Source organism: Eleutherodactylus coqui, chromosome 7, assembly GCF_035609145.1.
Source record: "Eleutherodactylus coqui strain aEleCoq1 chromosome 7, aEleCoq1.hap1, whole genome shotgun sequence".
Classification (NCBI taxonomy): domain Eukaryota; kingdom Metazoa; phylum Chordata; class Amphibia; order Anura; family Eleutherodactylidae; genus Eleutherodactylus; species Eleutherodactylus coqui.
The window spans coordinates 128,115,310-128,139,415 of NC_089843.1; the positions used below are offsets into that span (position 1 = coordinate 128,115,310).

General features: G+C 44.7%; 1 protein-coding gene across 1 annotated transcript; it reads left to right on the top strand.

Moving 5' to 3' along the window:
* The first annotated feature begins 659 nt into the window (after positions 1 to 659).
* Positions 660 to 19,001, top strand: PRMT9 (protein arginine methyltransferase 9). Its single transcript, XM_066573665.1, has 12 exons — positions 660 to 939; positions 1,945 to 2,093; positions 2,847 to 3,083; positions 5,530 to 5,697; positions 7,735 to 7,837; positions 7,928 to 8,028; positions 9,156 to 9,345; positions 11,098 to 11,281; positions 13,911 to 14,562; positions 14,724 to 14,877; positions 16,316 to 16,444; positions 18,623 to 19,001. The coding sequence occupies exons 1-12, from the start codon at positions 742 to 744 to the stop codon at positions 18,842 to 18,844; spliced, it is 2,487 nt and encodes an 828-aa protein (XP_066429762.1). The 5' UTR covers positions 660 to 741; the 3' UTR covers positions 18,845 to 19,001.
* The last annotated feature ends 5,105 nt before the right edge of the window (positions 19,002 to 24,106 follow it).

Genomic DNA, 24,106 nt, shown 5'->3' on the forward strand with positions numbered 1-24,106 from the left:
TCTGTGCCACACAGTGCTGCTGTTCCACTTCTGGCCCAGGGCAGGATTCAGTAAAAGGCAGGAAGTGGAATACCAGCACGGCGCTTGCATTGACTTCAATGGGAGTGAAGCCGACGCTGTCACTTCCTTCCCTGTGCGCCAATGACGACATCTGGTCCGCTGTGCATCAACTACTGATAGACGAGCCAGAGGATAGGTAATCAGTAGAAAACCCTTTTATGGTTGGGCCAATACTCTTGTGCCACTGCAGACCATGTGACTGCTATGGGGCCCTGGGAGACAGGGGGCCCCGACTCTGACTGCATTATCCCTTTTGCTGCTGGGCAGTGAGAATATACGTGTGGAACTTTCTTCAAAAGTTAAACTACAATGTTAGGAGATGCAGAATTGAGTCCTTTTGTTAGGACATGAAAGGGGAACAAGACCCTCCTGGTCCTGGGTGGTACAACCAGACCCCATAATTGGGGTACACCATGTACAGCCCTGATTATGTGCGCCCCCAGCTTATCTCTAACCACGCACAGCACTAGTCTAGTTCCTCCATATGTACTAATACATGAAGTCTCCATGATGCTGCTATGTCACAGATGCAGAGCCTGCCCCTCCGCTTCAGCCAATCAGCGATCACTACGTCATATCCCGGCGCCTGGTTCGTGCGTTCCAGCTGATACCGCACATTACACCGGCTGACCCTCTTCATCAGTGCTGGGAATGGTAGCACATGCCTGCTGCTGAGCGGTCATGGCAGACGTTAAGGGGGCTGACAGGAGGAAGGGACGCCGAGGGCGGCGGGCTGCACAGGCTGCCGGCAGGAGGGAGCTGCTCTCCCGGTCTCTCCGTAGCGCGGAGCTGTGCCTACGGGAGCGGGACTATGGCACTGCGTATGCCCACTTCCTGCTGGTGCTCAGCCTGGCTCCGGAGCTCAGGGCAGACTACAAGGTATGGCGGCCCTGTGTGCCCATACTCCACATCATTACTGGCTGTATGAATGTGTCCTGCAGTATTCCCTCTCCTTCTAGGCTGAATCACATGGGCATGCACGGATTCCACATGGGGCGACCCTGCGTACCGCTCCGTGTCCTGAAGTTGTGTACTGCGGATGCCTGGGGACATGACGGCCGGCGCACATGAGCAGTGCACTTTTTTTTCAAACTCCTGCTTTTCCTGCGGAATCCACGCAGATCCGCAACGTCCATCGCAGATTGGACGGCTTCCATCGAACAGCAGTTAAATGGAGCAAATTGTGGTTTTTCATCCGCAAGCGGAAACAGCAATTGGTTTCCGCTGGTAGACATGAAAAATCATTTTTCCAAAGCATGCTATGGAGTTCAGCTGCCTGTCCACGGGCATTGCGGTATCCCGCGGCAGATCTCCGCTGCCCAGAAGCAGGAGCCGCAGACTGTTCTGATAATTTGACAGACAGGCTGACCGCGGAAAATCGGGGCCGGCACTTTCCATAGCAATGCTATGGAAAACTTCACCGCTGGCGAAATCACTGCCGTGGACAGGGGGCCTTATTGCTACGGAAGCGGATGCCCGCGACGGATTCTGCAGCAAAACTCTGCTCGTGCGCAGCCGGCCTTACAGTCATCAAAGCACAATCTGAGCAGGTGCAGTAGCTTGCACCCGCCATTTGCTGGCACAACCCGCCCCCCCCCCCCCCCCCCCCCATCGTTTTGCGTGCTCATCGGAGAATGCAGCTTCCACCCCCCCCCAGTGGGCACAGTAGGGCAGCCATTCATGTGGGGTTCAGTCCTGTCCATGTCTGACCGGTGAGCAGATGGTGAAGTTCCGGTGCTAGTGGGGGTCCCAGGGCTAACCCATAAGACGGCCAGTGCTGCCTCTCTGGTACACTGAGCGGGGTCTGACATGGTTTGGTTGACACCTAGATGACTACTTTACATCTTCGAATAGCTGATCTGTTTGTTCTGTTCTGTTTTCCAGGAGACCTTCCAGTACGCCCTCTTCAGGTGGGCAGAAGAACTGTACTCTTTAAGCCGCAATCAGGACTTGTTCAACTGTTATGAACAGGCGCTGGAACTGTTTCCGAATGACGATGTGATCTGCAACAGTATGGGGGAGCAGCTCTTCAGGTGGGGTACATGCCATGGGAAGCCACAGTCCAATGCCTCTTCTAGATGAGCCCTACATACACTGAGAACAACTGCTGGTTGTTCACACTTGCGCGGAATGTTTACACAGACAGATCTTCGCTCACTTCTTGCTCAGTGCGCACATTCCTATATAAAACACTGAACTGGGAGCGTTTACACGTAGTGAGAAGTTCACGAGCCAACAATGATTTCTATGCCGGCTGAAACTGAATGACGAACAAAAAGTGCGCGGCTCTTGTTTAACCCTTTGCAATCCAATTTTGATTTCAGGGTTTCCTAGGGGGTTTTCTTTTTCTGCCATTATACAATAATGCCATCTGCTGGCTAGAGCCAGTACTGCGGTATGGGACATGCCGGAGAGGCCCCGTGACAACAGAGCGGCCAGTAATATACAGTAAGAATACCCTGCCGGATGTCTTCCGATATCGGAGCTGTACAGCCTTCAATCAGAATGTCTGAAGATGTCAGACAGTGGATTGAAAAGGGTTAAACCGAGCGATTGTTGTTCAATTTTGCTTGTTTGACTGATAATCGTTCCATCTAAACGCGACAATATTACAAGTCTATAATCCACTGTATGTGAGAGGGCTCTAGCTATGTACCTGGTATGTAGAAGCGGGTGAGCTTCCTGTAATCTATAGCCTGGCCTTCAGGTTAGTGGCTTGTGAATCGCATTAGCTGAAGTGTATTAATCATCTCACGTAACCGTGGGCTTTTCTACATCCATCATAGACTAGGATTTCGAGATGAAGCAGCTGGGTATTTCTACAAGGCTGTGAAGTTGAACCCAAGCTCGGCAGATGCCAAAGAAAATTTCTACCGTGTAGCAAACTGGCTTGTGGAGCGCTGGCATTTTGTTATGCTCAATGATGTGAAGAGGAATTGGATGTATCAGAAGGCTATTGAGAAGGCGGTACAGGCTGGCTGCACATCTGTGCTGGATATTGGAACTGGCACTGGGATACTAAGGTAAGTCGAGAGCATAATTCTAATTTGCTGTCAAAAATTTGGTTAAATGGGACCTTTTTGTATATTTCCTACAACAGGCCAACATCTGTATCCTCAGTGTAATAATATTTCTCATCCCTATCATTGGGGGGGCGCAGCTGAAGACTGTGGGTATAGCTGCGGACACTAAGCAGAAAGTGTTACCCCCTCCTACTGGCTATATTCCCCCTGCAGGCACCAAGCTAATTAGTTTAAGCTTAGTGTCTGTAGGAGACAGACCTCTTTGTCGGTCTTCAAGTGCTGTTTGGACCCAGAGAATACGGGGAGGCATGACCCTCACTGTTGCCCCATCGAGGAGCCCCAACAGAACAGAGTCAACTGTTCTGTTGTCTGCCTCGACCTCAGAAGAAAAGAAGGCATGTCTAAGCATTAACTTGGCCCAATTGTTGTGTTCCCCAAAGTAGTACAAATAAAAATTGCAACTCCCAATTTAGCAAACCCCCAAATCCCAGCCCCCCCAAAAAACAAAAATCATTACGTCTTTAATAGGGATGAGCGAGTATACTCGCTCAGGCACTACTCGCTCGAGTAATGTGCCTTAGCTGAGTATCTCCCCGCTCGTCCCGAAAGATTCGGGTGCCGCCGCGTGGCGGGGAGCTGCGGGGGAGAGCAGGGAGGAACGGAGGGGAGATCCCGCTCTGCCCCGCTCCCCGCCGCAACTCACCTGTCAGCTGCGGCGGCCCCCGAATCTTTAGGGACGAGCAGGGAGATACTCGGCTAAGGCACATTACTCGAGCGAGTAGTGCCTTAGCGAGTATACTCGCTCATCCCTAGTCCTTAAGTACCAGACTAGGATACATCCCTAAAATGGTAAAAGCAGCTGTAGCAAGATTGGAAGTTCTCTCCTATCCACATGACTAGGAGTAACTATCTGATCAGTGGGGGTCTAAGTGCTGGGGCCCACTGTGGTGGAGCCATTCAGCTAATTTCAGTGGGACTGTTGGAGATGGTAGAGGTCAAGCTCTTGACAATCTCCAGCTGAACCACTGAAATCACTAGAGCGCCCACATGCATACTCTACTGCTGCTCCATTCATTTGGAACCTCATTTCTTGTGATTGGTGGGGGACCCCCACCAGATATTCCTTCAAACTGGAGTTCTGAGGTTTTCTTAAAGTCCGTTTATAACATACCGGTTATCTTAGGTTTCTATGTTATATGTTAATACCGGTACCAGGTGCCAACAGCCAAGGCAGAGCCACCAAAGCAATGCTAAAACCAAACCCTTGTGTTTTGTATGCCCGGGTCTAGAAACCTCCTGACAATGTGACATGTAATTAGTATGGCTGCTTTCTGCAGCAACATGAATGTCTGTTTAGATGTAAAGTTTGTTGACTGTTGTTTAGAAATAGGACATGCCGTGATTTGTTTACCGCGCGAGTTTTCACACGGACAAATCGCGACTGTCTGCATAGGATTGCATTATCTAATGCAATCCTATGGCAGCGGGCACGGGCGGGGATTCTGCGGGAAATCCCACCGCAGAATTTCCGCCCATGTGCAGGAGACCTATGCTGGATGTGGTTGTGTGATGCCTGTTGTGGTGGACTGTTTTGTCTGTGATTACCTCTGTTGTAGTGCAAGGTGTGTGGTGCTTTTTGGGACTGTCTGTGGAGGGTATTTGTAGTGTGGACTATGTCTGACTAAGAGCTCCTGCACACTGGTGAGGGCGCTATCGTGCTGTGATTCATGGCCCGGTATCGCCCTCGCAATCCTTCTGAAATCCCCTGCATGCGAGGTCTTTTCCCATGGGAACAGCCTCGCATCCCTGTGGGGGCTCCATTCATTCCCGCCACGGCAGGAGATTGCGATGTTCTTCCATAGTTTTCAAATGGGCCGGCCCTGCTGCCATCGCCGGCTCTACTGAAAACTTGTGGAAAAACCCCCTGGATATGACAGCCTCGCATCACTGCAGGGCTGAAGGAATCCCCCGCTGCATCGGTCACAGCCATAGCAAGGGATTGCAATGTTCTCCCATTGGTTTCAATGGGGCTGGTGCTGCTGCCACCCCCAGTGAAGACAACGGGCGATATCGCAAAAAGAATGGAGTTCCTTCTTTTCTTTTTCCCTTTTTTTTTCCATGCTGCATTGCAGGAGTGAAAACCTTGCAAGTGAGAATGAAACCCTTGAAAATCGTGCAATTTTCTTACCAGTGTGAAGGGGCCCTTAGTGATATACCCCATGCCTTGCACAGCGATTGTATGACTAGCAGTCCTGGAACATACAGAGTGGGCCACAAAAATGAGCCGAGCACCGCACTGTTATGAATGTGTCAAAAAAAACCAAAACTGTGTTGCCCCTAGCAACCAATCACAGCGCAGCTTTCATCTTACCTCAGCAGTATAAGAAATGAAAGTACTTTGTGATCCTGTATGGGTATTATCATTAGTATTCTATATATTTTGCAGCATGTTTGCCAGGAGAGCAGGCGCCCCGCACGTCTACGCGTGTGAACTCTCCAAGACTATGTTCGACCTGGCGTGTGAAGTAGTGGCAGCCAATCACATGGATGGCCAGATCAAGCTTCTACATATGAAGTCTCATGAAGTTCGAGTCCCTGAACACATACCTGAGAAGTACGTAGCAAACATCAATTCTGCAAAGCTCTATAAAGTGTTTGTTGACTCCTTCTTTCCTGTTGGAGACCAGTCCATGTATTTGTAAAGTGTCGGACAGTTCAGCGGGCGCAGGATGCGGATGGCAGCAAATGCTGATATTGCAGTACACTGGCAAGGGGGTTCAAAGATGGGCTAAAGATTATTTTTGTAACCCGGGGGCTGAAGTTTATTTTATGGAAATATTGACCAAGTTCTGTGTGGATGCGATTGCCTGATCAGATCTGAAACCTGTTAACCCTTTCATAACTGAGGGTCATTGATGCGCCTGCATGCAGTTCTGGTATCCCCACTTTCATTTAAAAATAAAACTACGATTTTATTTGATCAGGCGCTCGCAGGGTAAAGTGCAAATAAGTGCTGGATAGAAGCACTTACAGTGGAGGAGGTCTCATGTCTGGAGACCGCCCAAAATGAGAACAGAAAGCTTACAGGAATTGCTTGACAAAGGAGCAGTAAAGCTCCGAAACGCGTCACAAACTTGATCCATTTTTGTAGCTGGTCTTTTGGAACTTAAAATTTTTACTGAACCTTTAAGACAAGTGTTCTTCTTGGGAATCCTTTTGGGCGGTCTCCAGACATGAGACCTCCTCCACTGTAAGCGCTTTTTTGATCCATTTTCTTTATTGATTCACAAATTTTCTTGGATCGCACATTTTTTATGCCATCTGGTGTTTTATTGATCTGCATGCTTTCCTCCTGTCACGTCGCAGCACGAATTGATTGAATTGATATTTTTGTATATGGATATACATATATATATTATGTACATACTCAGAGCGCTGTCCCTAAACTAGATTCATTTTTTAAAAATATATAATTTAGTAATGCTTTTAAATAATATAACCTTTTTTAAAGAAAAAAAAAAATTCTGTTGTCACGTTTTTGGGCCCCCCCCCCCCCCCACCTTTTTTATTTTTCATTTTTCTGTCGATTGGACTGTGAGGGCTTGTTTTTTTGTTTTGTTTTTTGCGGGATAATCTGTAGTTCGTATTGGTACCATTATGGTGAACATCTGACTTTTTGATAGATTTTTAACTCACTTCTTTTCTTTGAGATGAAATGACAAAAAAGTGCAAATCTGCTCTAGTGTTGTGTTTTTTGTTTTTTTTTTCCGTTCCCCTGACACAGGTAATCATGCTGATTTAATAATGTGACATTTTTTTTAAATGCCTTTTTTTTTTCTTTCTTTTAGATGGCTGGGAAAGGTTTTTCAAATATTTCTATGATATTTTTAAAAAAGTCTTTTATTTTCTTTTACTTTTTAAAAATTTTTTTTATTATTAGTTCACGTAAGGGACTTGAACCTGTGATCGTTTGATCGCTTATACAGTATAATGCAATACTATGGTACTATGCATTGTGCTTCCTATTAAACACATTCCACAAGCATATCTTTAATGGGCAAATGATTGTCAGCCTTGGGGACTTGCAGGAGTCACCAGCTAACCATGACACCTGGATGTTACCCCTGCAATGTTATTGCGGCTGGGCAGATCAGGGCATCTAAGTCACGATCCAGACACGTAAATGCCACTGTTGCAGGTGGGTGTTGGCTGGCAGAGACAACTGACGCCTGCCGTGTATAAAGTGGGTACAGCGCATACAGTGGACAGCTCTATTAATTTTTCGGTTTTCTGGCACCATTTCTGCACCTGTGGCTACTGGTAGCGCAGTTATACTGGAAGTGTTGGCTGTATTGAATGACTTCCTCAGCAATGGATGCTCATCCGTCACCATACAGCTCTGTACATCACTGGGTTTGGTGCATTTAGCTTAGTCAGTCTCTCACAATGCAGTGTTACCTCCATCGCTTTAAACTCTCTGCCTGTATCGATTAGTCCTCTCTCGGTTGGCTGATAGTTGAGCTCACACTGGTCATTGCCTACTGCAAACATGATTCCCCCCACCCCCCAGTGGTGGACATCAGTACTGCACCACTCGGTCTAGTGACATCATAACATTTTGTCATCTTTCTGTATCCTTGTTTCTGTGCAGGGTATCGCTGGTTGTAACGGAGACAGTCGATGCTGGGTTGTTTGGCGAAGGGATTGTGGAAACTCTTATTCATGCTTGGAAAAACCTGCTTTTAGAGCCTAAGGTTAGCAAAATGGATGATGAATATTTGCTTACATTGGATGCCAAAATTTTAATGTGTGTTGTGTTTTTTTTGTTTTTTTTCTTTCCTCAGCCCAAAGCTGGCTCCTGTGTTGGATATGGACAGGTCATACCTGCAGGCGCTGTTGTATATGGCATGATTGTGGACTGTCCAGAGATACGCAGGCATCACAGGTAAGTGTAAGGTGTCTACATAGTGTACTCCTTGGGCTCTTCTCACATGTGTTAGAGGCTTGGAGCCACCAGCACAGATTTCTGAATGATCTAGTATAACCTGCACGGCTGTTTTTGCCTGGGAAATACTGGGCAGCGTAACTGAACCCGGACAGACCCCCATTGTAGTCATTGGCTCGTGTCAGGCGCCGTTCTCTCCCATCATGGGACAGGTGTGTTCCCAGCAGGCATTGTAGTTTTGTAATGCCTAACACTAAAGTGGCCGCAGCCTTCCTGTAAGTTCTATACATATTGGTGGTCACCAAGGAGTTCCATGACCATATAAAGCCTGTAGCATGTTTGATCAGAGATTCAAAGCTCTTCCCCGGAAGCATTGCTTTTACAGGAGAGAATATCTCTGTACATACGGTTCCCAATGGAGACTGTGTGGCTATGTACTAAAGATCATTATGGTCACCATGCATGGAAGTACAGACTCTCATGTGCAGAAGCCCTTACAGACAGTCCTAGTTTTGCCTCCATTGTCTTAAGTGGCAAAAATATGGTTACTGTAGGAAATGGAGAAATTCAGAGAGATGACTAGCAGTTATCTTTCTGTTGGATCTCTTTCTATGGACTATTTTGGTTATTTAGAAGATGCAAATGCTGGGGTTGTCATGCTTCAACTTTTTTTTAGTTTTTTTCTTTCATTTTATCTAGATTTAATTTTTATTCATATAGAACAAAAGAAAGATAGCTAAAACTGCAGCCAAACTACAAATTTACATTTTTGCCTTTTTTTTTAAACTATTTTTTTTAAAAGAACAGGGAATCCCAAATAAATAGAGGTGTGGCAGCACATACAGATTTCTGTAAGACGGCCAGAGATAGTTGAGCGCTTGAACTTGGCTATTTCCAGCAATTCCACTGAAATGCACAGAGCGCAAGTGCGCATGCGCAGCCACTATTCTGACCCGCCAGTGGGGGTCTCGGTAGTCTTATCCTCACTGATTTGTGAGTGTTTACCTATCCAGAGGATAGGAGAGTAACTTGGAAGAGAATGGCACATAGCGACAATTCCACTTTTAATGGTCTCTTATTATCACACATTTTACCTTTCTAACGGTATTTTATTTTTTTTTGCCCAGAGTGTGTGTGAATACAGTTGCCGGTGTGAACCTAGAAGAAGCTACGTTTTCCAGTCCTGTACATTGCAGTCACAAATCTAGTGAGGTCAATGAACCATATGCTACAGAGAAGATGAGCAGAGTGCCCGGTGGCTATAAAGCGTTGAGCCAGCCCTTCCTGGCGCTGACCGTAGACTTCAATAGCCTGCAGGTGAACATTGTTTCTGGATTGTTTAATTTTGTTGAATGTTGAATGATTGGAGGTACTTGTGCTTGATAAATATGTCTTTAGGTAGATGTCGCCCTACATATTTTCCAGAGCAGTAAAAGTGCTCCTTCAAGCCTTTTTGATGCATATTGTGAGCCCAGAAGGAGCACACAATCTGCAGTAATTCAAATTGACAATACATGGGTATGAATGGCATTAAAAACTGGCTATATGTGCAAGGAGGAGCTACTGTTCTTCTTACAATACTTCCTTGTATACATAGAGCATTTAGGGAATTCTAAACATTATACGCTGAACATAAGGCTGCATGTTGGGCAACTTCTCAAAAAGACAAGCCGCAAAGTAGACTGTAGCCAAATAGGATGAAGAGGAAAGCCGCTGCCTGTGGTGGCTGCACATGGCAACCAATCATATAAGTTTTAACTTTACAAGGAGAGTGAGAGCTGCATTCTGATTGGTTGCCATGGATATCTTTCATAATATATGTGCTTCATGCCGCTGACTCGGTATGTTAGGTACCATCTGATGGGTTACCCCCTGGGGCTGCACGTATTGTTCCCTGAGGTAAAATGGAAAAAAGAAGCAGTTTCTTGTTGTGCCCCACAGTCATCTATGCTTTTCTCCCCATGGCCTAATTCCTTTTTCAACTAGTGTGCACCCCTCCCACCCTCTTACCCTCCTGCCTCCCTGGTTCCTATGGCAGAGGGTGAGCCAGCCCAGAAAATGCAGTGCCACTTGGTGCTGGAAGAAGCTGCACTCTGGTGTAGCAATGTGCCGCAGCTCAGTAGTGCATTCCAGGCTAGGGGCGTAACCTGAAAGGCTGGTTCCCATAGCAAATTTTGAATGGGGCACCCCCTCAAGCATGAATGTGTACCAGCCCCTATGTAAGGGCACGTTTTTCATGCCACACCTGCACTATACAGATTGTATTAGTGAGTACAGTCTGCTGTAGCCAATGATCACAGGCAACATCCCCTCTGACTTGCTTTCCCTTTACTTCTGCGTCCGGCACAAACCATCACAATTACTTCTCCCGGCCTCAACTTGTGTCTGCAGAATTTGACATTCAGGTATCTTTGAGTCCTTTCTTTTCCAGCACCTTCCCCATTCATAGTGCCTCAGATAGTAATTGGGCCTCACGCAGTAAAAGTGCTCCCGCTATGGCCTCTACAGCGGTAGTTACACCCCTGCTGCATTCAGTCTCGTGCGTTGAAATATCCATGAGGCTGTTTTCAAAGTGTGAATGTATCTGTGCAGGCGTTATTGCGATCTCTGCTCTGAAGGGCGCTAGTACACAAGTTACTGGCCGCAGCTGACGCTCGGAATTGCCAGGCAACTACTGCCATGTCAAGTGGCATGTCCAGATGCAGCCTGACAATTGCTGGTAAACCGTGAGAGTTACTTGTGGATGTGTGATGGTCCCTTGTAGAGTTCTCTTTACAAAAGTTACAGTAACAGTTTCTGATGAGCTCAATGATGGCTTCCTGGTAGTGGCATAGAAAGGAAGAAAGCTGGGGTGGAGGAAGCTATTGTTTCCAGTTAATTTGCACACAAATGTCTGTATTCTGCACTATTACTTTGCCTAGTGCAGGACTAGAGTAGTGAAGTCTGTAAGTTGACAGTTTACATAGTAACCAATGTCAGGTTCTTCTCTCTTAGAGTTTTCTAGTGTTAACATAAGTATACGTTGTATGGAAGTAATTCTGACAATGCCAGCTTGTGTTTTAATGCTAGAATTTGGAAAGCATTGCCTCTGGAAAGTCCTGCAGGATTTCGGTTCTGGTCCAAGAACAAGGACAGCTTGACTGTTTTATAACCTGGTTTGTCTTGCATCTGGATGCTGAACACAGTCTATCAACGGGACCCAGTGAAGAGACCTGCTGGGAACAAGCTGTATTCCCTATCCAACATCTCCCTGGTGAATTATTTATGTATTTGTTATATAAAAACTAGTCATCACTTGGTTAAGAGGTTGAAATTTGAACAGGGAGAGGGGGAGCTGCTGCACCAAGGGCAGGACTCCACTGGTTCGGGTCACTGCCCACTCTAAAGGCCCTTTTAGACACAACGAGAATCACTTAAACCAGTTTTTTGAGCAATTCTTGTTCTGTCTAAATGCAGGGATATCGTGCAGTTTTCGTGCACGAGTCGCTGATCGCTCAATTCTAGCTTGCTAGAATTAAGCGATCAGCTGTTATCAGCTGGCTGCACTGATAAGATTCTCTGTGCCTGTGTCCTGATGTGAATTCACAGCGAGACACTGGCAGTCAGAGCGGAGAAGAATATAGCTGTTTATGCAAAACAGCTGCATTGTTCTATTAGGGGCCGCGGCTGTATCCCGCTCCGCTTGCATATTCTATAGTAGCTACTTGGCTACTATAAAGTATGCAAAGATGATCACTCAAAACTGTCACTCAAACTGTCTTTTGAGCGATCTATCAGTGTAAATGGGGCTTAATAGAGCGGTGGGAGCATAGTGGATGTTGTCTTTAGGTTTGCGAGGCTGTGATATAGTCTTCACTTCACACATTCACAACATTTTACAGGATGCATATTTCAGTGTCTTCTGACACTTCTCTTGGTTGCAGGATTCTGCAGGCGGCGGTATCCTTATTGCTTCGTGTGTTTTTGGCCCATCACCAGGGACTGCTTTGAATGTCCTGAGATCTTGGTTATGTCACCGCTGACAAAAACAAGATATATTTTTTTTTCTTTCTGTTGTTCACCTTAAAATCCTCTTTGCAGATGTTCATTGAGGACACAGCACCCACCCATTTGTTTTGTGGGGGGTTCTGTTTTTGGCTTCCCCTGTTTACTGCTTCGTTTGTATGTTCTATTTTGGTTCACTTGCTCACTGAGCCCTGGGGCTCTTGACTCCTACCGCTTCTATACAAACTGATTTAGCCTAGCAGCTACAGACGGGGTATAACTAGGAGGAGTTAACTCTTCTTAAGCTTCCTGTTCGCCTCCTAGTGGCAGGAGCCAAAGCTGAGGTCTTAGTAGTGTCCCCCAATGAATTTCTGGATTTTAGGGTAAGTAACGAAAAAACAAAAATCCAGTTTTAACAGTTCATCAGACATCCTCCTACTTCTGTCTAATAGGTATGGCCACCTTAAGCCGTGTAATTCTTTGTTAGGCTGGTTTTTGACAGGTCAACTATTGCTCGTGTAGCGATGGTTGATCAGTGAATGGAGTCGCGCCGTTTCGGTGGGCTAGTTTTTGACATCGCTACGTGTAAACATATCTTTAGTCTCAGTGCCTTGGAGCTGCTTATCTCACAGTTCACGAAGGCCTGGGGCGGAGGAGATCGAAGGCCTGGGGCGGAGGAGATCGTTGTTCCTTCATCTTGATGCTATATGTATAGCCATCTTTACAGTCAGTTAGAAGTCTTACTTCTCCTACAGCAAGTATTGCAGGCAGCCTAGTTTTCCAATCGGTGGACTGTAGCAGAAATAAGTAAAGGAAAAGTAGTAATAAAAATAAATAACCTAGCCAGTGTATGACTTTCCTCTGCAAGCACCATAGGTGAGGCTTTATACATAGCATACACTATTCTACAAATCTAGGCCATCCACTAATTAAAATAAAGGTTTTCTTTTAACATTTTTTTTTTCTTAATGTAAAGAGAACCTGTCCCCTCCCTGCAGCACCATAAACTAACGTACGGTGCTATTCAGGGAGGCTGGGTGCTGTGGGTTTATTTTAATACTGATCCACTGAAGTCCGTGTGCAAAAATCTGACTTTCAGATTGCCTTGCATGCGATCTTCCAAAGACTGCCATGCATAGCCTCTCCCAGTCAGATTTTCGCGTTGTATTCAGATCTCATTGAGTAACAGTGCAGGAACTCGGGAGCTGGTCAGTATATAAAAAACACTACCACCTGACTCCATGTTACATAACTTAACAGCACCATAACTGCGATATACTTGTGTTTACGTCATAGATGGCTTCCTTGAGTACTGTTTTGAGTAGAGTCACTTTGTAAATACCTAGGCTTACCTATAGAAGTCTTGAGTTAGCCTGTATTGTAATTCCTAGTTGGAGTTACTATTCTGTAGGCTTCAGAGCTGACCTTTCTTCATTCGGCTTGTGTAGGCTTTAAACTAAGCAGTGTGCAAGAATCTAATGTAGAGAAAACTCTTTGAAGTTGATCAATGAGTGGAACAGGTTACCACGGGAGGTGGTGAGTTCTGCTTCAATGGAAGTGTTCAAGCAAAGGCTGGACAGACATCTGTCAGGGATGATTTAGTGAAACCGGCACTGAGCAGGGGGTTGGACCCGATGACCCTGGAGGTCCCTTCCAACTCTACCAGTCTGATTCTTCCAGTGCAATGTTGGAAGTGAACGAAGCTGTAGGTGTTTTTCAACAAGCTTGCCATATGTTTACCATGGCAGCCAGCAGAATTGTGAATGCAGCTCTGAACTCCAGTAGCTGTAAGATAACTGAAGGACATTTTCCAGTTGTGTTATCTGCAAATTAAATAAAATGTTGGATAATTTCTGACCTTAAAGATACTCATGTACGCATTTTGTCCTTCTCCACAGCTGATGGCTACATTGTGAACTGCGGGGATACAGTAATATTGGATGTACACTGTCCTGACTGTTATTTAAGATTAGATCTAGTCACGGTTATTCGAGCTGGGGAAGTGACCAATGCCATGTCATTGGAGAAGGAAGAAGACTTGTGCGATGCTTTGGCCAGCCTTCACACCACACACCAGAAGAGGGAACTGTGCATTCTGGAGCCCAGTGAGATAGCCTTGCTTAACAATGCTATTTACCACGAGAGCTTCAAGAATGCCATAAGTAAAGTCATAACTTCTCTGACAGCCGAGGAGAATCGTACATCCAAGAATGAGACTATGGCAGCTACTGAAGACTTTTCAGACCCTCTATATATACTGGATGTGTCTGAAGGATTTTCTATCCTACCTCTGATCGCTGCACAGCTTGGGAAGGTGAAATCTTACAGCTCGGTCGAAGAGGAGCCGCACCGTGTCACCCTAGAGAGGTTATCGGAAAGGAACGATATCTCAAAAGGAACTCTGGAGTTTTGGCTAAACCAATTGGAAGCCAATGATGATGTGCTACAGAGGCCCAAGTCTGACAAGTTGTGGAGCATCATTATTCTAGATGTGATTGAGCCCTGTGGTCTGATCAGACAGGAGGTGATGGAGAAATGTGCCATCGCAAGGTGAATGAGCTACTACTATCGTCTTTACTTGATTACATTTTGTTTAGTCAACTAAAAATTTCTCACGTCTGTGTTGTATGCTCGTGCCACGTATGTCTACTTTTTAAGCGGTTGATGTGATATTGGTGTATCTAACTTGTATTCTATTTCTATGACTCTAGGTGTTTGCTTCAGTCTGGAGGAAAGATCTTTCCTCGGTGTGTGGTCATCCATGGCATGCTGGTAGAATCCAACACGTTAATGCAGGAGAGTTCTGTTCAGGGCACAGAACCTACCCTGGGGTTTAATATAGCACCATCTATTAACCAGTTCAAGGTGAGCAGAAATGTGGTCAATATTCAAGTCAAAATGATTAAATGTTAAATTTGAACCTGCAGTTCCTCCTGGAAAGCATTATGTGCTCACAGGTTTATAATGGAAGCAACAGTGCAGTTATGGATCCTTTGTATGATGAAAGCCATAAGCGCTCGATGAACCATAGTGCATGCCGATATTCTTCATCTTGTCCAACCTGATAGAACTTGTGATGCAGGCACTGATACTATTAGCCTTCTATGGTCTTATTCTACAGCTATGACAAGTGAGCAGATATAATAAGTAGCTCCAGGAAGCTGAAGACTTTGGTAATACAAAACAGGCTTTTCTGGCTTAAATGATGCCTCAGGTGTTCAGCACCTTCACATCCGTCTCAGCTGGTGGGATGACGACGGATGCCATGATGAGCTTCCATTTTCTAGAGCTTCAATAGAACCCTCATTTTTATATGGGGAGCAATAGGAGCGCAGAACATGAGCCCGCAGTCCATATAAATGGGCAACGAGTGGTGGGACTTGCAAACATTTATTCTGCAATTCTGTTACTTCTAGAAGATGCAGAGTTATTAAAGCAGCGTTCACACTGTGTTGTGTGTGTCTGCTAAGCATGGTTTTATGCTGTTCAAAGTCTACAAAAGTATACTTTGATGAATACTAGAGATAAGCGAACGTGCTCGGCCACGCCCCTTTTTCGCCCGAATACCGCGATTTTCGAGTACTTCACTACTCGGGTGAAGAGTACTCGGGTGCGCCGGGGGGCGGGGAGAGGCGTGGCGGCGTGGGGGGTAGCAGCGGGGAACGGGGGAACCCTCTCTCTCTCCCTCTCCCCGCTGCAACCCCCCGCGCCGCCACGGCGACCCCCGAATTTTTTCGCCCGAGTACGGAAATACTCGAAAATCGCGGTATTCGGGCGAAAAAGGGGCGTGGCCGAGCACGTTCGCTCATCTCTAATGAATACATAGTTTTATAAGAGACGTGTAGACAGACGTAAACTAATGTACGGTATATGTTCGTCTATTTCACGGGTTTGCACTTCAGTATGATTTTGCAAGCCTCTCTGAAGTTTAGTTGACTGTTATCCTGCAAGAAAAATACACGTTTTGTCTACTTTTTTTGTTTTACTATGTTTTCCTATTGTCTGATGTATTGTACACTGCACTACACAATACATTTCTCCCTCTAGAAAACAGAAGAAGATAGGCAAACAACTTACATTTTCCCAAATTCTCCTTCATACAAAAAGTCTTAACAAAGCTTTTACAAAACAAACTATGTTTAATTGATGTTTGTGTTCATGAAAATATATACTGACCATGCGGTATACCTTTTGCATGTTTTTACACTTTTGTGACATACATTAACCTATACATTTTAACGTAGACAGAAAACGCAGTGTGAACGCCGGCTAATCCTGACGCCCCTGTGACTATTACTTTCAGGTGCCTGTCCATGTCTTCCTGAGTCTATCGACCCTGCCTTCTGTCCGTTTAAGTGATCCAGTAGAGTTGCTGAGGTTGGATTTAATGAACCCATATTCAAGCCATTTTAGCTTGGCTACTGAAGTAAAGGTAATGTGGATTGTCAGTGTTACAGTTCTGTACCCCTCTTTACCTACTGTATGTACAAAGGTATCCTATTGTTATACTAAATTGGGGGAGGGCACAATTTAATTTTTACATTTTTCAGTTGGATTACGCAAAACACAACTGTTCTGTTTGTACTAAGGCAGATCACAAATGGATTAATGACCCTTCTACTTCTCGGATAGAAGAGACAATTAAACAGAAGTAGACAATAAACCAATCGATCAACCAATGGAATTAATTTTTTTTTTTCAATCTTCTCAAACTGGATAGAAGTTGAACCCATTGTTCTTTCTATCTATATAGTCTTCCCCTATACAATGAGTTGTCCTTGTCCCTAAAGCGATCATGTTTAAAGTCAGGTCAGAGAATTTCTCTGCTCTTTTACTATCTAAATGTCCCATCAGAAGTCCTCCTTTACAGATCGATTGCTCCCTAATCATGTATGCTGAGCTCTATTTGTGTTGTGCATATTTTGAAGAACTCTGAACTCGAGGACGAATTGGCTAAGCAAGAGTTCAATTCACCCAGACGAATGGAGGCTGAATCCAGAAGTACCTTGGAAGATTGTGAAAAGGATGGACCAACTGACTCTGCATGCCATAGCCACAGGGTTCTGCTCCCTCACCAAGTCCGATAGCCCCTCCGTCATAGATGGCTTCTCAATGAATTGTGCAAATGTTCCTACCCATTTTAGAGGGTGGAAGCCATTCCGGAAGGGGAGGCCTATTTTGGAGACTGTCCGCTTACTGAGATTTCCTCCTAGAGCCCAATCTCCTTCACCTGCACATAGACAAGTTACATCTGACAGCATAGAGACTGAGCAGGGCACCTTTAAAGGCATGGAAGTTTCAGATGAAGGGGTTATTACCGGCCTACAGAGGAACTCCTAGAGTAAGGGAGTATTCACCCGAGCGCTATTCTCATGTGACGATTGCAATTTCACTGAAAAGTGATGTGATTCTGAATCAAAAATGCTGTGCATCGTCGTGAAAAACCAACATTGGCAAACATGATATCTGGCTGAGTTTCTCAGACTATATTGTGCTCGACCCCCTAGAATAAGGCCTCACTGTGTACTTGTGTGGAACATTTACTCCTCGTGGTGTTCAAAAGGAACCTGTCCTGTCCTTTATGCTGCCCTTGGTAAGAACGACACAGTAGCAGGTGAAATCAGCATGTCTGACATCTGTCACTGGCAGGATAATGTGCAGGGGTTTTCAGAACTTACAGCTTGCTTCTGCAGCGCCTTATTCATAAGGATTTAGAAAGCTGACCATTAGGGTAGATGGGTGAAGGTACTAAGTATGCATTGTAATAGCAAGAAGACTGTCATTCACAGTGAGTGACCAGGGCTAGTAGCACATCATGGATAAACTGGACTCTTCTCTTTTTGAAAGCTGCAGAAACGGGCTGTAAGTTCTTAAACTACTGCACATTACCCCATGACTGACACTGAAATGAGCAGGTCTGTAACTGCTTTGAGGACCGTATAAACTACGTGAGATTCCCTTTTAAATACTTACAATATCTTGACAATCCTACAATAACTTGTTCCTAGTGGTCAAAAGAGTTATGGAGCTGCATGCTTTGTCCTGGCAAGAGCTAGAACTGAAATTCCGTCTAGATGCAGTGTTACTAAGGCCTATGCCAGGGTTCTTGCCTAAAGGCTCTGCTATTGCCTGTTCCTTCTTACAGTATCTTCACACAGGTTGTGTCTACTGCAGGCTTTCTGCAGCACAAAACCTGCCGCAAAGGCTAAATCCACACTATTGCCATCAATGGAGGCCGTATGCAGTTAAATAGAGCATGCCGAGATTTTTTTCTTCTAGTCGCAGAATTCACAATTTGTATTTGAGTGTGAAGAAAAAATTGAAAATACATGCCTTTCAATGCCAGTGATTTACTGCAGATCATCCACACGGATGGCGATCTGCAATAAAAAAAAACTTAATTTTTTTATATTAAAATACATTTTTTTCCCCCCAAGTCCAGTACTGTAAAGCAGCCGTGCTCCCCATGTGATTACTTCTGTTTCTTATCATAGTACTACAAATTGATTTTTCAGTGTAAATATCCAGATTGTGTTGGGGATTGTGATTTGTTTCGGACTATCTGCTGTAACACCTTAACCATGAACATGTTTGTACTACTTTCCCCAAGGTAAGAATTTGTAAGTCTGGCCAAGTGACTGCTATCCCGTTCTGGTATCACCTCCACCTTGATGAAGAGATTTATTTGGACACCTCCAGTGACATGTCACACTGGAAACAAGCAGCTTTTGTGTTGGAGGAGCCACTCCGAGTGGAGGAAGGGCAGGAAGTCTTACTTGGAGTCCACTTTCAGAACAGCAATGTCAATATGACTTTGAGACGACCTTCGTAGTAACTTCTGGAGGATCAGTTAGTTGCCCTAGCTGGAACGGTCCAATACTCTAAGTATCTGTATTATAGCATACATGCCACCTAGACTTTCGTTTTATGGCATATAGTAAATTGTCTAGTATTTTCGTTGTACAACTAAATAAAATCTATTTAGAGAAGTCTGTTTTTTCTCATTAACCATTACTTTAGGTAAATGGTCATCATGAGTACAACAGAATTGAGACTGACTGAGAGAGCCAAAGTCCGTGAATGAAGCAGCAGTGCATGTGATCACCAGCACTCCATTTAAATGGGGGGCGTAGACACGTCGTACTTTCTCATGATTGGTTGTGGATATAGTGCAGATGGCTTTGCAGGCTAACTTCACACTGGCAAGTGTGATATCGGGCCATGAATCAGGGCCCGATATCGCATTCGCCAACATGCGGTTATTTTTATTTCTCCGCAGATGGGAGGCATTTTTATATAAAAACCGCCTCGCATCACTTCGGGAAAGTAGCGATCCTCCACTGTGGCGCATGTTTTCTCTTTGCAAGAGCTTAAGAGTTGATGATTGGAAAACACTGGTTTATTTTGACTGTATTTATGTTGTATTCCTCTGAGGCTACAACAACATGGATGAGCGTGACTCCGCCCAATATCGCACTTGCCAGCGTATATTTTTAAGGCCATGCAATTTTTATTTATTTTTTTAAATCAATGTTTGTGAAACATAATTTTTGTGACACTTCAATTTTCATCCGTGTTTCACATGCACCTGTGGATCATAAGTTTTTCCCATTGATTTCACTGGAAAACATCGCACTCGCATGCACATTGCGGCATGCAAGTATCATGTGATGTCTTTTAAGGTCCCATTGAAAACAATGGGTGAGACGTTCCGAGGAAACGCCAAGATAGAAAACGCTGATATATTTTTTTTTTTTGGTGTCTGGCCATAGGCTTCAGTTACAATTTTTTTGGCTGTGTTTTGGGCTTAGAAAAGAAGCACCATGTAATTCATGTATTTTTATTCACTTTTTTCTTTTTACATTTACATTTTATTTATATTAACTGTAGAGTACACTGTGGGGAAAATCCCTGAAGGGGGAAAAACAAACTACATCTAGAGGATACTGTGTATTAAAATACCATGGACCTATTTTTAATTTTTTAGCTTCCATGGAAGATGCGTAAAACACACCACACATAGAACGGCCTGCGTTTTGAAAAGAAATATTACTGACTCACAAAGCGCTCCCTAATGAAGTAAAAGTGGCACTGTTGGGACTGTAGTTAATAATCAGACCTGCAATATTTATTTATTTTTTTTAATGGATTGACTTCACAAAAACCTTGTTTGAAACTACTCTTAAACAGACTGTACCATGTTTGAAAGTTATTCCCTAGTGGCATGATAAGGGATGGCTTTTAGCTCATGGGGGCGCCCGAGCGCTGGAACTATAGAACATCTTGAAGTGAGGGCAGTAGAGTCACAGATGCACACCTCCATTCACTTGACTGGGACCACTGGACATAACCTAGTCAAGTGCTCAGCTATATCTGGCAGTCCAAGGTGTGGTATTTGTGACCTCAGCCACCCTCACTTCAGCATCCCCATTCTGTAGGCGTCACAGCAGTCAGACCCCTATCCTGTGGATAGAGGATAGCTTTTAAACATGGCACAACCCCCATAAGGTGACACTAAAACAATGCTCAAACTTACAAATCATCCATTCCTTTGTTAATCTTTTCTCCCATTTAATGTCTGTATAAAACACTGTGCAAAGTGCCTACATGGGGTGCTGACCGCTATAAAAAATGTATAATGTTAGAACAAAAGCATTAAAAAAATTACAACTGATTAAAAAAAAAAAGTGGAAAAACATCCTCCCGCTCCTAACCCTCCTCAGCCTGTCTGAACGCAACCAAATTGGAGGCAAGGTGGGTCTTCCCATTGACCTAAATATGAAACCACGACATTCCTGGATCCAGTACAAGTGTGACAACTGCCAGGATTATTTATGTTGTATTTACATACCAGTAGTGTCTTGTGACTGTGGAAAACTCCATCATCACCGTGGGTTATAGCAAACTTAGTGCTTCACGTCTGTAACTCTAGTGCTACAGAGCTTCATGCCATCTGGCACGTGCGGGCTCGAACTCATCTCATCAGAGGAATACCTACTTCCAGGCAGCACATTGCTAGCAAACCACATCGGCCAGAAATAGCTGCTGAGAAAATGCTAAGCCTCCGTTCCCCAGACAGATTAACTTCTTAAAGGCAACGGTGCACCTCACATGCCACGGCACTAAGGAGCATGAAGAAAGCCGTAGATTGTTTCTTACTGGTCCATCCTAATGTTACTTTAGGATATGAAGAGCATCGGGCTTTGATAAATGTGTATATATAGATGATATGGTGGACACTGCATTGGTCTGCACATTGCCGCTTCTGCCAAGGTGGTATAAAAAAAAAATTACCAAAACATGTTGAAATTTCCTATGAAGGGTTTGGTAAGGAGGTTATTGATGTTAGGGCAGAAGAAAAAGCTTTTTATAGTGCTTTGGTGTGCTGCGCTATTTTTGTCCTGTTTAACGGAATGTAGCAACGGAGGTTCTGAACAGACGCTAAAGGCCCAAGTCCATGACCGTGTTTTCACTGCATGTAACACGCGTGTTACGCAGTGAAAGGAGTCAAACCTTCATTGTTCCGGCATGTGGACACTATATAAACCGCAGCTTGCGCTATTTCTCTGCGTACCGTGAGCCCCCTACACTTGTAAGGGCAGTGTATGAAACTCTGTGCAGAGTTTAAACAAAGAGAAACCACCATCCATGTCCGTGTGATTTGCGGATGTACCGCATGTTTCTGCTAGCAGAGCACACGGCTGCCGAATGTGTAAACCGGGGTGGGGGAGACCAGCAGTGTTTTACGTATATGACCATGGACATGAGCCCTTCCGCTGTCTGATATATATACCACCCCTTCCTCGATGCCATTGTCATTAGATTATTATATTCACTGAACCTGACAGTGGTTTAAAACTTAAGGTTTTAGGTAAGTGATGGGGGAGCAGACTGCTGGGGGTACATGTCAACCCAACCCTATTTTAACCCTTTCCAATCCAATTTGGAGCCTGGTTTTCCTAGGGGGCTTACTATTTTTCTGCTGTTATACAACAGCGCTATATGCTGGCTAGAGCCAGTACTGCATGAGGTGACACGTTGGATAGGCTCCGACAGCAGAGGGGCTGGCAATATATAGTAACAGAGCCCCAATGGACATCTTCCAACATCAGAGCTGTACAGCCTTAAATCATAATGTCTTTAGATGTCACAGTGGCTTGGAAAGGGTTAATAGAAGGGAAATAAATTCAAAAGATATAGGACAGTCACCAATAACTATTACTGTGTGAATTAACATTCAGCATATAGGGCTAAAAATAGGTGACTGTCTCCTTAAGTCCATATTCACATAGGGTTTTCACAGCAGATTTAACATGGAATCTGCACCAATTCCACATCTGACCTTTTTAATGGGAATCCGTGCTGTAGTGTATATACAGTGCAGGTTTATTCCCCAAAACGTGGACTTTAAATTCATGTGCAGAAGTAATGGAAGTGACCTGTCATTTCTTAAATGTGGATTCTCCATCAGAAAATTGCACACAGATTTTCCTCATCTCCTCTGATATTCACAACTCTAACAGATGAAAATCCATGTCAGAAAGCTGAAAATTTCTGATGTGGATTTTCATTGAAATTTACTCCGTGTGACCAGTCTAAGTACACCCGAGCACAAGTCTTGCATGTTGCATGATGCACAAATACCATATATACTCAAGTATAAGCCCAGTTTTTCAGCACGTTTTTTTTAATGCTGAAAAAGCCCCCCTCAGCTTATACTCGAGTGAGGTTTAAAATAAACAAAAAAAACAACCCAACACTTACCTCCCAGCCTCCATTTGTGTCCCAATGGTCTCCCCAGCGGTGCGGCAAACTGCTTGAGAATTCTTCCCGCTGTCATGCCCATTCTCAGCTTTGAATTCCTCCGCCATCAGCGCTGTGCAAGTAAGCACTGCGATTGGATTGAGCACCAGCCAATCCCAGCCGGTGCTCGACCATTCACAGACATTCAGTGGATGACATCACTGATTGGCTGGCGCTCGATCCAATCACAGCGCTTACTTACACAGCGCTGACGGCAGGGGACTTCAAAGCCGAGCAGGAAGATGACAGCGGGAGGGGGGGGGGGGGGGGGGGGGAATTCTCAAGCAGCTTGTTGCACCGCCGGAAAGACTATCGCGCCGGGGACACAGACGCTGACTGGGAGGTGAGTATTGCATTTTTTCTTTACCTGGTATATACTAGTATAGCTAGGCTTATACTCGAGCCAATAGGTTTTACCAGTTTTTTGTGGTAAAACTTTATTGACTCTGCTAATACTGAAGTATATACGGTATATTCTTTTGAATGGAGTCATACACATGGAGCGATCATCCCAGCCCTGTCTTCAGGTAGGAGGTAGAAAAGAAAAAGAAAAATCACTGCATGTCTTTTTTTTTTTCTCAATGCATTGCCCTTCATTTTCAATGGGACGTCAAACACATTGCCTGCCGTGCGAGGTGATATTTCCCATTCATATCGATGGGAAACAGTTGCTAATCCTCCAACGCACGTGAAATAAAGTGCCAAAGGATCAGAACTTCAGAGAAGTGATGTGTTCTTGCATGAAGAACATCTTGAATCCGTGGGCAAAACACAAGTGCGATATCAGGCCGAGAAGGTAGCCTAAGAGAGCCAGCAATGCAGTGGAAAATTACAGATTCATTGTCACCAGCAGTCATGAAAAGCCGTTGTCCATGAGCCTTTAGCTCCTTTCGAGTGGCATATACAGCCGAGCACCCTGCTGAAATACTGTTTGCTGCTCAGCTGTAACACGACTGCCCAGCAGCCACACTGGGAGGAGCCAAACTATCTTTGCAGATGGTCTTCCTGCACCCGTGACAAAATGATGGTACTTGCACCTCTGGCTATGTGCATATTGCAACAAAAACATAAAAAAAGTCTGTGTAAATGGAGTCTCACCAAAAGTCCCTCGAGACTGCCCTCTATGGAGGCAGGAACAACCCAACATGCTTAGTCATCCTAATTTACGATGGAGGTAGTTGCCCTCATCCACATCCAGTAGATGTTGCATTTCTCTAGCATGTGGCCCATACGCTGGACCTCACGGCATAGTCTGTAAAGATTTCTAAAACAAAATGACCACTCAAAAAAA